Raw genomic sequence first — 16466 nt, forward strand, 5'->3', positions numbered from 1 at the left:
GTCAGAGCCTTGCCCCCCTCACCCACTCGCAAGTTGAGGGAGGATCACTGGCAACAGCCCTGGAGCGGGATGCTGTTGCTTGGGATTGAAAGCCTGGAGGAGGCTGTGGGCCACGTGACAGCTGCTAAGATTTGCCTCCAGCAGGCTCCAGCTGCCTCACAAGGGAAAGGCAGCACTGGCTACTACTGTGACAGGTCCCCTCTCTGCTCATGGGACAACTAAGAGCCTGGTGGCCTCAAGCTCTAGAGGCAGGGCAGTGGAGGGGGATAATGACTCCTTTGCGGACCTGTGTCAGAAAATTTTGAGATCCCATATGAGCAGAGAGGTTGCATGTGTGGGCAGAAAAATGTGAAATCTATTAAAGGACAAGGAAATAATTCAGGGGAAAATACAGTTGGAGGTTGCAGCTAAAAAAGTGGCTGGACCTTTTTGAGTTTACCAACGCCAGACCTATGACCATCCCCACCTAGATGTGGTCCCTAAAAAAGCTGAAGGAGAGTGTAGGATTATTCACCATTTATCTTACCCCCAGGTGATATGGTGCTTTTGTCTTTCATCACTTTTAAACCCCTTAGCACCTGTGGACGAACATCTTTCACAAAACTATATTTCCATATCTCACCTCTCAGTCCTCATCCTCAGAGGAAACCTGCACAATGCCTTCAAAAGGCAAATCTGGGATCTTAAATTCATAACTTTGCTAGACTGTAAAAATCATGGTCTTAATAAAGACACTGGATTTATGGCTCATTATAACACTCTGTACCCCACTAACCACACCCAGCCTTTCTTGTCCGATGACTGCAGATGTGTTAATGGGCCACTTCACATTGAACAGTTTCTTACAATATGGGTTGACTACTTATGCGAAACAATCTGTTTCACCTTGTATTTAGCTGTGACACTCTGACTACCTTTCCCAGGCCTAAGAAGAGCTCTGTGTAGCCTGAAAGCTTGTTTCTTTCACCAATAGACATTGGTCCAATAAAAAAGACATTGCCTCACATATCTTGTCTCTGTAACATCTGTACTTCGGCTTTTTTATTTCTATTCACTTACAAAAACCCACCTTTAAAGATAAGGTTGTGGGGGGAAAATGCAAGGGATCTCATAGCTAATGGTAAAATGTACCATAAAGCCTCCAACACCATGACACAACAGCATGCATTGTGAAATGGATAAAGCTAAGATAACCCCACATTGGAGTGACAGGTACTGGGCTACTCAAAGCATCTTTTTAACTGAAAAGTACCACCAATATCTACAAAGCTTTGTAAAGAACAACGATTACATCATAACTTTATGAATTACTATCCTTGTCATTTGAGATCTCCATGCTCAGTAAATTATTTCATAATCTCTAGTTGAGGCACTGAAACATTATGGTACCTAATAATACCTATGCTTCCTTTTCTCATGCCAAATGAATAGCTCTGTTGAATGCAACTCTTATGATGACTCATTTCTATGTTGATGTGTTTTTGTTTTCTTCTTCAGTTTCCATTTTAATTAGAAGGTACATTTGTCTCTGATATTAATTCTGGATGCTTGGAACAGAAAACTAGAAGGTCAAGACAATTCCAGGTGAAAGGAAATCATCATATTCTCATTAGGTGATAAACAGCTTTCTAGGTGCTATTTGTTTGTATTGTATTCCTTTCCTATACCTGTTTAGTAGCTGAAACAGACAAGATATTAAAAAGGCATCTTCTGCCACTATTTCTATCATTTTTGTTTCAAGCTGTTGTAAAAAGGTCCTCTTATAACAATTCCAACTTGTGAAACAATCACTCTGTTTCATAAAACGATGATACCATCTGCATAGAAAATGTCTATACAATGAAAAATTGCATGCTTACAAATACTAAACTCTGGAATGAAACATTATTATAATCCAAGTCAGAAATGAATGCTTGACTGAACAGTGATTTTAATACAGTCAACCCAGATTGCTTATGATGCTCAATTGCAGTAACTTTGAATAGATGTATGAATAGTCTCAGAGGTTTCCTAAACTGTACAGTACATTTGCCTCGATGATTAATGTAGGCCATTTAACATACACACACACACACACACACCCCTCCTGCTCTTAGTGTTTATTTTTGAAGGGCAGAAAGAGTGTGGAAAGCATCCAGTCTCTTAGAAAGCAGAAAAATGTCTGTTAACATGGGAAGTGGTCGGTATTTCAGTGACCCGACCCAAAGAAAAACAACAACAGTAGTTCAGAATTACGCTGTTTACCTGCTATTGTGATGTGGAATAACTAAGATTACTGCCCACGAAAGAGATTAAAGGGGAAGTACTCATTCTACTTTTTGTTTGTTTACTTTGTGAATCTGACAGCATTTTGTGTGTAGCCTATTGCACTATAGTGACTTTTAATCGTGTGGGTCTTTCAAACAGACACAGAGAAGGCACAAAAATTTTAAAAGTAGGAAAATGTGGCTGTAAAATTATAGGAACTGGCAGTATGATGAAAGGGCAGATCTAAGTACCTGAAACTACTTTTAGCTTTTTTAAAATGGATTCCATTTCAAAGGTGACAATGTCTCTTTAAGGTTTCAGAGTAACAGCCGTGTTAGTCTGTATTCGCAAAAAGAAAAGGAGTACTTGTGGCACCTTAGAGACTAACCAATTTATTTGAGCATAAGCTTTCGTGAGCTACAGCTCACTTCATCGGATGCATACTGTGGAAAGTGCAGAAGATCTTTTTATACACACAAAGCATGAAAAAATACCTCCTCCCACCCCACTCTCCTGTTGGTAATAGCTTATCTAAAGTGATCACTCTCCTTACAATGTGTATGATAATCAAAGTGGGCCATTTCCAGCACAAATCCAGGGTTTAACAAGAACATCTGAGGAGGGGGTGGGGTAGGAAAAAACAAAGGGAAATAGGTTACCTTGCATAATGACTTAGCCACTCCCAGTCTCTATTCAAGCCTAGGTTAATTGTATCCAATTTGCAAATGAATTCCAATTCATCAGTCTCTCGCTGGAGTCTGGATTTGAAGTTTTTTTGTTGTAATATCGCAACTTTCATGTCTGTAATCGCGTGACCAGAGAGATTGAAGTGTTCTCCGACTGGTTTATGAATGTTATAATTCTTGACATCTGATTTGTGTCCATTTATTCTTTTACGTAGAGACTGTCCAGTTTGACCAATGTACATGGCAGTGGGGCATTGCTGGCACATGATGGCATATATCACATTGGTGGATGTGCAGGTGAACGAGCCTCTGATAGTGTGGCTGATGTGATTAGGCCCTGTGATGGTGTCCCCTGAATAGATATGTGGGCACAGTTGGCAACGGGCTTTGTTGCAAGGATAGGTTCCCGGGTTAGTGGTTCTGTTGTGTGGTATGTGGTTGCTGGTGAGTATTTGTTTCAGGTTGGGGGGCTGTCTGTAGGCAAGGACTGGCCCGTCTCCCAAGATTTGTGAGCGTGTTCGGTCATCCTTCAGGATAGGTTGTAGATCCTTAATAATGCGTTGGAGGGGTTTTAGTTGGGGGCTGAAGGTGACGGCTAGTGGCGTTCTGTTATTTTCTTTGTTAGGCCTGTCCTGTAGTAGGTGACTTCTGGGAACTCTTCTGGCTCTATCAATCTGTTTCTTCACTTCCACAGGTGGGTACTGTAGTTGTAAGAATGCTTGATAGAGATCTTGTAGGTGTTGGTCTCTGTCTGAGGGGTTGGAGCAAATGCGGTTGTATCGCAGAGCTTGGCTGTAGACAATGGATCGTGTGGTGTGGTCAGGGTGAAAGCTGGAGGCATGTAGGTAGGAATAGCGGTCAGTAGGTTTCCGGTATAGGGTGGTGTTTATGTGACCATAGCTTATTAGCACTGTAGTGTCCAGGAAGTGGATCTCTTGTGTGGACTGGACCAGGCTGAGGTTGATGATGGGATGGAAATTGTTGAAATCATGGTGGAATTCCTCAAGGGCTTCTTTTCCATGGGTCCAGATGATGAAGATGTCATCAATATAGCGCAAGTAGAGTAGGGGCGTTAGGGGACGTGTCTCTTTAAGGAAATCATTGTACTTAAAGTTGCTAGCTATTTACATTTTATCCTGTGGGAATATCTCATTGTGATGACCAAAAAAAATCTGGAATCTTAACTGTGCAGAGAGCAAAGTTTGCATTAACCTACATATAACATTTTGGCTACATTCCTTTATTATTTCCCCATTGCTTAGCCTCAGTTTGTACCCCTTTATCATTTTCAGTTGTGACCCCTTCTCATTTCTATCCTTGTAGACAGTGCTGGTTCCCAATATCTTCCACTCTGTTGAAATCAAGATATAGGGCCAGTTTATTTACCTGCTTCCTAGATTTATTCTTTAAATAGCATTAATAGATTCCCTATGTTCTTTTTGTCTTTCATAATTCTCAAATAGCTGTTCAGCATATCTGACAAAGATTCCCTAATTTAACCACTTCCTGCAGACGTATGGACTGGATATTTTAAGGTCCTCAGCTTGCCAGCATTCAGATGTTATAAACTGCATACAGCAGTACTAGCAAAATCCTGCTTTTCCTTCAGGGACACCACTTCATACTTTAGAGAATGGATCAGTTTTTGTCCATCTCCTGCTTCGTGTATACAGAGGAATAAGTTCACTATGCTTCAATTAAAAAAAATCTATGATGTCAGCTTCAACTTAGTTTCTTTCCCCCCCGCCTCCCTTTTTTTTTCTTTGAGATTTAGCTTTAAGTGAATAGGATGTGCGTGAATCGATCTCAGGCAAGAATCTGGCTTTCAGATTTTTAACACAGCATTTAAAATATAAGTCTCCCATGCTGAAAAAATGCTACCCATGCAATAACACTTCAGAAAAGTAATCTACTTTTTGACTTGTCAAAAATGAACTGTAGCCTCTTGACCGGTAGAGAGCCTGTCAGTGACAGAAAAGGCTACAAGAGCTTTGTAAATTCACTAAAACAAGCTGTGCCACCGGACTCCTCATTGTTTAAGATGGATAAGTTTCTAGTGGAAAAACTATATTCACCTCACATACAACATTTACAAAATTTGATTTCTTCTTTTTCATCTCATCCCTGGGCATCTTTTAGATTTATTAGCTGTTGTGATTCTGCTGATCTCAATATATTTCCTTATTTCCTCCTGGTGTAAAATTTGTGTCCATCTCTAGAAATCTAAAGAAAGTTGCAGACAGCCTTTTTTTGACATTCCCATTAAACTCTCAACATCTACTCGGTAAAAATCAATCTCTTTTTATAAAATAGGACATTTTCTGTGTATGCCAAGCATTGTAGGAGGTACACAATCAACATTTGCTATGGAGACTTATGGCACTATTTTCAGGCTTTGCATTCACTCTCTTAAGTGGGTTTGGTGAAAACAAGGGAGGTATGTATTGTTTTATATAATGGCTCGTTCATTTTATGTACTTTACCAGTAACACAACCACTCGCGTACCTGTCTAGCTGATGAACTGCTGCTGTTTTGATGCATGGAATGAAGGACTATTGTTCTTTAAAAAAAAATTGTTAGCCTTTTACATATGAATATTGCATGTAGAGGGGAAGCCCTACTCTTTTTGTTCTTTTCCAAGTAATTAAGCATTTAAATTGCTCTTAAAAACCTCTCCCATTACAAGACTGCTAGACATGTTTTTGCATTGTGCATGGATCAATCAGAATCTTCCTATCATTTTGCATCTTATTAAAAATAAATCAAATGGAAGAAACTTGAGAGGTTAACTCCTGCATTAAACAATCTCAAATAAATTATTACTATCAGTTCAGGTACAGTATCAATGTGATCAGTGTGCATTTGCATTTTACTTTATGGCTCAGTGATGGCAAAGAAAATGGTCATAGCATTTTTCCTTAATTGTGAGAGTTCTGAATTAGCATATTAAAGTCTTTAAAAAATTGAGAGAAAACTGTTATTAGTGTCCACTAATCACTGTGCTCTGAAGTCTAGTGTATAAATTAAATTCCTTAATGACTTCAGAATTGACAGTTTAGGTGGTACACAGTACAGAAGACAATATCATTTAAAACATTTAGTCAGTGTAGATTGAAGCATTTCTTCAAAAGTTCACTTCTAACCATAAGTTGGTTAACTAATGCCATCAAGCCATGTCAAGTATATGCAATAGGTACAGCAGAGAATTGTTGAAGATTTTAGTTTAGGATTTGGAAGCACTGTAACTGTTGACTTCTAGAAGCCACAGTAATAAATAGGAACAATTACGGACATGGAATTACTGGTAAAGGGTAGGGATGGTCAAAAAATTTCAAAGGAAATATTTCCCCAAAACAGGGTTTCATCAAAACCAAGGTTTTTTTTGCTGGTACAGATCAACTTTGTTAAAATTTTCCATGAAGAATATAAATGTGCTTCAGTTGTAAAAGTAGACCTGACCTGAAATGAGAAATATTTAGTTTCAGAATTTCTCCCTCTGCCTGAGCCACTGCAATGCATCATGGGAATAGTAGTGCCATGTCCCTCCTGTTTCCATTCTCCAAACGGTCCCAGTCTCCTGGCCAGACTTCACCTCCCAGGAAGCACTGCAGTCTCTCACTGTAGTTGAGCAGCTGCAGTGCTTCACAGGAATTGTTGATTCTGAAACAAACCGAGAGGAAAGAGGAAACTTCAGCTCCCTCAGGGCACCACAGTTGCTCACGCACAGGGAGAGAGATAGCATCGAAAGGGGAAGGGAAAACATTTACCTTCAATGAAAAATGTCAAAATGAATCATTTCAACATTCCCAAATACAAATTTCTTATTCTGCAAAAAGTTTTGATATTTTGACTTTGCTTCCTGAATTAAGATAAAATCCAAATGGCAAAATACTGCAATTTCCCACAGGGCAGAAGTTCTGTTTTTCTATCAGCTCTGATAAAGAGCAGTTCCTTAAAGACGCACAGTCTGTCCCAGTTCACAGACCCAAAATTTAAACCTACCTAAAAATACAGGCTAACGTTTTCAAACACCTAAAAAAAAATGACATTTTCAAAGGTGCTGAGCACCTACAACTCCAATTTTCATCACATCTCTGAAAACCATTTAGGAACTTAATTTGAAATACCTATGTTTGAACATTTTACACATTTCATGTTCTGTGAAAAAGCGTGAGTCTTCCTAAATGAAGGGTATACATAATGCAAATAAAATCCCACCTACTTACTTAAATAGCCAATTAACAATGAATCCAAGATGCTCGGAATGTTTGTGATTACAGGCATACACATATGACTTGGGAAATATTTTTAGCCCAAGCAGCCAAATTAGAAACAACTGAAAACAAGGGGCTGTAATGGGAAGTATTAGGCAATTTTAATATAAGGATCACTTACCAGCTCCCCCAATAACAACAGTGAAAGTTTTTATTTAAAGACACATTGCTTAGAAAAGAACAATTGTTTAAGAAGTATATGCATACTTCTAAGTTTATTTTAAGCTACTTAAAAAAATTAAAACAATAATATATTCCAAGTTGCACTTTCGTCTATCCAGGTACCTATTCTCAAATGAGCTGAATGCGCTCTAAATGCAGCACATGTAAAGGTGTCAAATACAAACTTTGGTCCCTCTTTTTACTCATACTACTGTCATAAGGAGAGGCTAGTATTTCCTGGTATAGGGTTTGCATTAATAGCCATAAGCCCTGATCCTGAAATCTTATGTCCTCGTGCTCTCCTACTGCAGTATTTTGGACTCAATGTGGGTGCAAGAATGCGCCCATATGGAACAGATTGCAGGATCAAGGCCTTCGATTCTTCCTGAGTATTCTCAAAAAGATTCCTGGATTTTCCTCAAGAAAACAGCTAATTTCAAAAACTGTCTTCCCTGCTGATATTAATAATGAGCATGGAAGATGTAAATTGTACATTTATTTATATTACTGCTGAGTAAAATGGATACTTTGTTTGTGAACTTCTACAGCTTTGAGTCCATGGCAGATGATAGACTATGTGTTAATAGTTGCAGAGTTAAGGCAAAAATAGTTAAATTAAGGAAAAAAGAAAGAAAAAACAAAAGCAGACTTCTGATTTGCCTCTTCCTAGTTTTGCCCAGGGAAATCACACTAAAATAAATATGATAATACTTTCCCACACGATAAGACCCTTAACCTCTGGAGAAGCTATGCAGGTGAGCTGAAACAATGGAGGATAGAAAGTGAAAGCCAAGATGGACTGACAGATTAAAAAGAATTCCAGAGTTGATCAGATAACCTTCACTTTCATTCCTAATTATGGTCAACAGTATTCCTGTGTATTTAATAAATTAGCATGAAATTTATTCAAGGTTGCCAGTCACAAGGAGAGAGAGTGTAACATTTTGTAACTTTTATATTAAAATGTTCCCAATTAATATTATGTTGTTAAAGATAAGAGTGAAATAACCCAACTTATTTTTCAGACTCACACCTCTAGGTTGGTTCCAGAAAATTTATTTAGTAGAGGACCACAAGGCAATACTTTCAATGATGCAATCAAACTTTATTTTTAAAATGATAAGTTAAACAAACAGGCATTCAGTTACTACTTACACAAATGCTATTATAATACAGAAGAACCTCAGTGACGGAGGTTGTTCATAACTCTGAAACGTTCACAACTCTGAACAAGACGTTATGGGATGCTCCTCAGGGCAGACTGCTTGGAGGGGGGGCTCACAGCTGTGCCTGCAAACTTTAGCATCTTCATCTTCTACCTGTAAGTGGCTGCCCGGCGAATGGGGGTGGGAACAGGCAGCTGGTTCTAGCCCCCTGGCTGCAAGGGTGATAAGTGAGGAAGTGTAGCCCTTTAAAACTGAGCTGCTCCTCCAGAGCACAGCATGCAGGCAGGAGCTTGGGCTCCAGCTCCAGCAGCAAACACTCCAGGCCAGGTTCAAGCAGGAGCTCGGGAAGTTTCTTTCCCGGCTCTTACTGAGCATGCAAACTTGTCCCCCTCCCTCCAGGGGTGGAGGGGAGGGAACTGTGCCCATGGCGTAGGAAAGCAGAGCAGACCCCAGCGCTGCTCCTGCTCTCCAGGCTCAGGAGTTCACAGCTGTGCCTGTGAAACTAAGTCAGCATCTTCACCTCCTACCTGTGAGTGGCTGCGCTCCCCACCCCACGTGTGGCGAGTAGGCGGTGGAGGTGGTGACAGGCAGCCCTAATGTGCCTACCTTTAAGATGCAGTACAGGCACAATACAGTATTCACTTTTTTTTTTTTGGTCTCTGCTGCTGCCTGATTGCTTACTTCCAGTTCCACATGGTGTCCAATTGACCAGTGAGTCCGTAACTCTAGTGTTCGCATCTTTGAGGTTCTATTGTACTCACACTCAATGACAAAATGGTATATCAATGCGGGGATCAGTCCACTGATAACAGAGGAAGTACAGCCGTATAACACTAGAACCTAATGGTACCCTTTGGATGTTAACAGGCACTGTCTCACAATTTAGCAAAACTACACCTTCTATGCTCCATTATAATCCTAATTAACATTAAGTTGGCCTCGATCATAATGATATTTCCTCCACCTTCTTATTGTCTTTTCACACTACTTAAATTAACATCTGCACCAATGTCCCCCCATACTATCAATATAGATAGTATTTTAGTAAAACATTTACATTTTTCAAAAACATCCATTGAAAACTGTGCTCAAACCAGTTATAACCAAACATAATGGTAACATAACCCTACATCATGTCATTGCTGATTCGTACTTTCCCATAACTTATCTCCAAGTTATCTTTGACTTTTTTCACACTAGCAACTTCAGTTTCTCATACTCCTCTACATTTAGGCTAATTTAGGCCCCAAACCGAATGTTTACTTATTTCTTAACCAAAGCCATCCTGTAGGCTACAGCTCACCTGACAACATATTGATCCTGAGTCCTATTCTTAGTTTAAAGGGGAAAATGTACATGTGTTTGCACATAAACCCTAATTATTGAAAATTAAATTATGGTCTAGCTGTTGAACATATTAGTATGAAATTCTAAATATAACCACAAAAGTGGGGAAGGACTAATCATAAGGAGGTAGTAAGAAATAATATTCTAGAATCATTTAAATAATCAACAAATGTTACATGATATATTCACTTACCTCTAATGTGAATGATAGCACCACATCTGACTTTGACAGCTGAATTTCATTTTCATCTCCTATGTCCAAGAAAGCAGAATTCTGTGATCGCTTTAACTTCTGCAATTTAAATTCTGGGCCACCTTTAGACACTGGAAGACTTTCCAAATTTGCCATTAGCAAATTCACTGAAGACCGCAACTCTTCTATAAACATGTTCTCCATTTCTTTCGTTACAAACTTCGGAAATTTTCTTTCCTTGAAAATATTTTTAAAATTCAGAATGTCATTAATTATGTCATACCATAAATTTAGTTTAATTTACTAATCAATTGTCTATGTGCTTTCAGCCAAAGATAGTTAATTAAAATATAAATCTGAACTTCAGTGATTATCTAGGATTACACGTTACAAATACTTGGCTTTGGAAATCTATCCTAAATACATTGCTGTCTTTAGCGAGAAACAGTGTGAATTGAATTCCATCAAATACTTCAAACAGATTAAACCAAATTGCAACTTCTTGAGTATTTACAGAGTAAGAGAGATTAAAGGGCATCTTTCAAAGGAGGCAGGGCCAAATAATTCATTCTACCTTAATTTCAGAATGTGAGTATGTGCATGCATCTTATACAGTCTCTCTGCTCTACTTGTATATTCATCAACTTACTGTATCCCTTTAATGTTCACTGTTAATATCTGACAAGCTGACACAAAATTCAGTTGTCCAGTAGTCATTTTACTATTAAAAACTCTTCATATCTGGACACAGAAAGATTTTAAAAATGTGTCATCTAACTGTACTCATTTTTTTAAATCTTTATTTTAGATGGCAATGCTAATTTTGCTAGAGAAAGGCTTATTTTAAAATGAAAGCTACAGGGTAGCTAAGAGCTAACTTTCACTCTCAGTAGGAGTTAAACAGATAATAGTGTGTAAGCTCTGCCAACCTGTACTGTAAAAAAAAATAAAAAAATAAAATAAGACCCTCTACCTACGGCCAATGAGTAATGTAAAAGCATTTTGGAGCCTGTATGATCAGTGGACAAAGAGAAACACTACAGCTTTCTATTAACCAATATGTGAAGCATGAGGAATAGTATGCCCAACTTTTTGCTGGCAAAAACAGGCATCTCTCTGTTGAACCACAGAAAATTCCCCATTACCTGTTTCTAGTAAGGAGGCTGAAAATGACGGCCATTTAAAATGTTTACAATTGCTTTTTGCTAACCATACCATGTATAAGAAACAACAGGAACGCTTAGCAGTTAAGTAACAGATTTCATTCACAAATCTCAAGTGCTTTAAAAAAATGCAGGTAAGCATTTTGAGTACCGTTTTATAGATGAAACACACAGAGCTTAAGTGACATTCCCAAGGACACTCATTCAGTCAATTGCATCACTGAGTATAACACTAAGGACTCTTGACGCATGGTCTGATGACCATGTTTATGCCAGGTAAAGGAAATACCACTCTAATGTTAAGTAACATTTTAAAGATTTTAAGATTTGAATGGTTTAAGGGCAACCACAAGAAGGAAAGCCAATTACAACCAGAAATATTTTGTACAAGTCTAACAGTCAAAGGTAGTACACACAACAGATTTTTTAAAAAAAATCTTGCTTTGTGACAGCAATAAAACTGTAACAAGTTAAAACTCAGAGTGCTTTTAAGCAAAGCCCTTCTCAATGCTTTTGAAATTATAGATTACACAATTAAATGAAAAAAATGTCTTAGGAGGATAACTGAAGTAATATTCTGACTGTACGTGGGAGGTTTTAGAATGTTAAAGATAGAACATTAGTCAATTGTGTTAAATGATCTTTCCTCTTTACTTTTTAAAGAAATGTCTTCTGCTCTTCTATCCTTACTTTACTTTTTTACTCAGACTTTTCTCAATTATTTTCAGGGTGATCTCCAAATGTCTAACACAGCTCTAACTCTCACTAGCAGCAAAAGTAGTGGTGGCAACAACGGTGCCTATATTTCAAATCAAGTCACATTTGTAAATGTGCATTGTGCAATAAGCTTCTATTCTGGATTAGATAATTTTCTGCACTCGAAAAAGGAGCCCTGTATTACCCACTTGCCCCTATCTCATGAAAATATAGTCTAGCATCTTCAGTATATAGGCTATGTTTTTTTCACAATACATTTCAGGAGAAGTCAAGTTGTGACAAATTGTGATAGCTGACATTTATTACAGATATTTTAGAGCAATAAAGTTTCCATTCTTTTTCCCCTCAATTATATTTCAAACTCCAAGTGGGGGGTGTAGTCTGGTGAAGCTGATTTATGAAGCCCAAATCTTCTCAAAGATAATGCCTCCCACTAGGCTGTAATTATCAAGGCTATGATCAGGATTACTGTAACATAATGGAACAAGCCCATGTTACTGGGTGAGAAGTGGATCACTCGATAAAGTACCCTTTCTGTTTACTCCCTCTGAAGCATCTGGCGCTGGCCACTGTTGGTCTGACCCAGTATGTCCATTCTTATTATGTTCTTAAGCCATCCACTTTTGATAACTGAGACTGGGAGGTCCTCCAACCTGGAAAACAAGCTGAGGTGGGAAAAATGGACTCCCTAGATTAAGATATGCTGATGAATCCTGAAAGAAAAGGTTGAAAAGGCTAGAAGAAGTAGGAGATAGTTCAAGATGAGACACTTGGAACCTGGGTGGTTTCAACAGACTTTTGAACCAGACCAAGGAAGTCAGACTCCAGGGCCTTGTGGAGAGGAGAGACAGTGGAGAAGGCTAGTCTGTCTGCTGCATGCCTGTAAGAAACATGATCCACCATGTTAGGGAAGTCAAAGTCAGCCAGATGTGATGCTGGCCACATCAGTCCCTTGTGTACCATTTGCTATGAAAATGACAAACCTTAACCATGTTATTGGCTTGGTGGAACTTTGTTATGAAGAGGATAGTGATCAATTGCTCTCCATATCCAATGAAGGCAGGACAACAAGTAATGGGCTTAATCTGCAGCAAGGGAGAGTTAGGTTAGACATTAGGAAAAACTTTCTAACTATGTAGTTAGGCTCTGGAATAGGCTTCAAAGAGAGCTTGTGAAATCCCCACCCTCGGAAGTTTTTAAGGACAGGTTAGACAAACACCTGTCAGGGATGGTCTAGGTTTACTTGGTGCTGCCTCAGCACAGGGTTACTAACATGGTATTGCTTCTGCTCCCTAACAGGATGAGCATAACAAACCCAGTCAAGTTTCCATGAGGAATATTCACAGAAAACAAATTTAAATAAGCCTTGCAAATGATTACTAAAAGAAACTGAGCACGTGCCCTCTTTTGCGTCTTTATGATGCAGAAAGAAAGCCCAACAATAGTTTGTTATTTGCTTTCTTTATTTTTTTGTAAACATAGAAAAGTAAAGAATATAATATTTGGTCCTCCCTGTTCTTGCTGGAGAACTTCTAGGAAGTCTCAGAGCTCACAACACACATCTCTAACACTTTAACTGTAGAGGAAAAGATGTTGAATCTTAATTAAAAAAAGGCTTCCTTTATTCAAAATGCTAGGTAATGAAGTTAAATAGGTGTTAACAAAACAAGCAACTTTTCCAGTCTGACTAAAATAAAAATTAGTTAAAACAGATATTAGCATTATAAGAATGTTTTTAGACTTTATGGAATACTCGTAGGATGCCGCATGTATTAGTCCTACTTACAATATCTGTATCCCATGGTATAAAGTTATATTGCATGTTTGCATTGTAAATCTCTGCAATTGTGTAACTCACCAAACAGGACAAGCAGCATTAATTAAGGTAAAATGCTCGTCCTGCACACAAGATGGTCCACCGAAAGTCAATGAGGCATTGTGTAGTACCAAAGGACAGAGACCTTGTTGATTACATTCCTCACCCACCCCAGGAAGGGGAAACCTGTGCATGAACTCATCCCATCAGCTTGGAATCTGAGGTGAAGGGGATAAAAATCCCTCTCAAAGAGAAACTTGGTCTCTTTATGCTGCCTGGACTCTCAGGGGCAAAGATTCCTAAAAGTAAGCAAGAAATCCCCATGCTGCTTATCATGTGTCACCCCTAACGGACACCTAGAACTGCTTATTATAGAAACTTATATATCCTCCCCACACTGTTCCTCAGACGTTCCTGTTAACTGCTGGAAATGGCCCACCTTGATTATCACTACAAAAGGTTTTCTTTCCCTCCTCCCCCTCCCCCGCTCTCCTGCTGGTAATAGGTTTCAGAGTAGCAGCCGTGTTAGTTTGTATTCGAAAAAAGAAAAGGAGGACTTGTGGCACCTTAGAGACTAACCAATTTATTTGAGCATAAGCTTTCGTGAGCTACAGCTCACTTCATCTGATGCATAAAAGTGGAAAATGCAGTGAGGATGTTTTTATACACACAAACCATGAAAAAATGGGTGTTTATCACTTCAAAAGGTTTTCTCCCCCCACCCCACTCTCCTGCTGGTAACAGCTTATCTGAAGTGATCACTCTTACCAGCAGGAGAGTGGGGTGGGGGGAGAAAACCTTTTGAAGTGATAAACACTCATTTTTTCATGGTCTGTGTGTATAAAAACCTCCTCACTGCATTTTCCACTTTTATTCATTCGATGAAGAGAGCTGTAGCTCACGAAAGCTTATGCTCAACTAAATTGGTTAGTCTCTAAGGTGCCACAAGTACTCCTTTTCTTTCTGCTGGTAATAGCTCGTCTTAAGTGATCACTCTCCTTACAGTGTGTATGATAACACCCATTTTGTCATGTTCTGTGTGTATATAAATCTCCTCACTGTATTTCCACTGAATGCATCCGATGAAGTGAGCTGTAGCTCACGAAAACTTATGCTCAAATAAATTGGTTAGTCTCTAAGGTGCCACTAGTACTCCTTTTCTTTTTGTAAATCTAAGACACTAACTCGTGTGTGTGTGCGCGTGCGTGTGTTTCCTGTTTTAACCTTGTAAATTACTCCCATTTCTTTTCTTAGTTAATAAATCTTTAGCCAGGATTGGCTAGAGGCATTGTCTTTGGTTTGAGATCTGAGTAGAGTTGATCTTGGGTAAGTGACTGGTCCTTTGGGACTGTGAGTTACCTAAATATTATTGTGATTTTTGGTGTAAAGTGACCATCTATCACGTATTCCATCTTGCCTGGGTGGCAAGATAGACTGGAATGCCCAAGGGAACGATCTGTGACTCCATGGTAAGATTGTCATAGTGCTTCAGAAGTTCACACTTGTTATTGGGTTGGAGAAATTTAATTATAGAGCACACAACCAGTTTGGGGTGTCTGCCCTGCTTTTTGACAGACAGCCTGCTCTGAGGTTGACACTCACGCTCCCCAGCCACTCCAGATGACGTGACACCACCCAATCCCCATTTATTTGAATATTTCTGATCTCAAGCACATTTCAGATATATGGAGCAATACAATATTTTCCATACCATACCAGTTAAAAATAAAAAACAACAGTAACTGTTATTTTGATAAAAGAACAGGAGTACTCTGAAACCTTGTGGCACCTTACAGACTAACAAATTTATCTGAGCATAAGATTTCATGGGCTACAGCCCACTTCATCGGATGCATGCAGTGGAAAATATAGTAGGACGATTTTATATACACTGAGAACATGAAACAAAGGGTGTTACCATGCACACTATAACAAGAGCGATCAGTTAAGGTGAGCTATTACCAGCAGAAGAGGAAAAAAACCTTTTGTAGTGATAATCAAGATAGGCCATTTCCAGCAGTTGACAAGAACGTGTGAGGAACAGTAGGAGGGAAAAATAAACATGGGGAAATAGTTTTACTTTGTGTACTGACACATCCACTCCCAATCTTTATTCAAGCCTAAGTTAATGGTGTCCAGTTTGCAAATTAATTCCAATTCAGCAGTCTCTAGTTGGAATCTGTTTTTGAAGTTTTTTTGTTGTAATATTGCGACTTTTAGCTCTGTAATTGAGTGACCAGAGAGACTGAAGTGTTCTCCGACTGGTTTTTGAATGTTATAATTCTTGACATCTGATTTGTGTCCATTTATTCTTTTACGTAGAGACTGTCCGGTTTGGCCAATGTACACGGCAGAGGGGCATTGCTGGCACATGATGGCATATATCACGTTGGTAGATGTGCAAGTGAACGAGCCTCTGATAGTGTGGCTAATGTGATTAGGCCCTATGATGGTGTCCCCTGAATAGATATGTGGACACAGTTGGCAACGGGCTTTGTTGCAAGGATAGGTTCCTAGGTTAGTGTTTTTGTTCTGTGGTGTGCGGTTGCTGGTGAGTATTTGCTTCAGGTTGGGGGGCTGTCTGTAAGCAAGGACTGGCCTGTCTCCCAAGATCTGTGAGAGTGATGGATCGTCCTTCAGGATAGGTTGTAGATCCTTCATGATGCGTTGGAGAGGTTTTAGTTGGGGGCTGAA

At 39.0% G+C, this 16466-nt stretch overlaps 1 protein-coding gene across 26 annotated transcripts in view; it reads right to left on the reverse strand.

Annotated features, from left to right (window-relative positions):
• Nucleotides 1-16466, reverse strand: part of CADPS2 (calcium dependent secretion activator 2) — a 556952-nt gene that overhangs the window by 322660 nt on the left and 217826 nt on the right. For all 26 annotated transcript variants that reach the window (XM_037888978.2, XM_037888976.2, XM_037888967.2 and 23 more), the window contains exon 5: nt 10077-10313. In XM_037888978.2, the coding sequence (XP_037744906.1) occupies nt 10077-10313 (237 nt within the window). The remainder of the gene's footprint in view (nt 1-10076; nt 10314-16466) is intronic.

This window comes from Chelonia mydas, chromosome 1, assembly GCF_015237465.2.
Source record: "Chelonia mydas isolate rCheMyd1 chromosome 1, rCheMyd1.pri.v2, whole genome shotgun sequence".
NCBI lineage: Eukaryota > Metazoa > Chordata > Testudines > Cheloniidae > Chelonia > Chelonia mydas.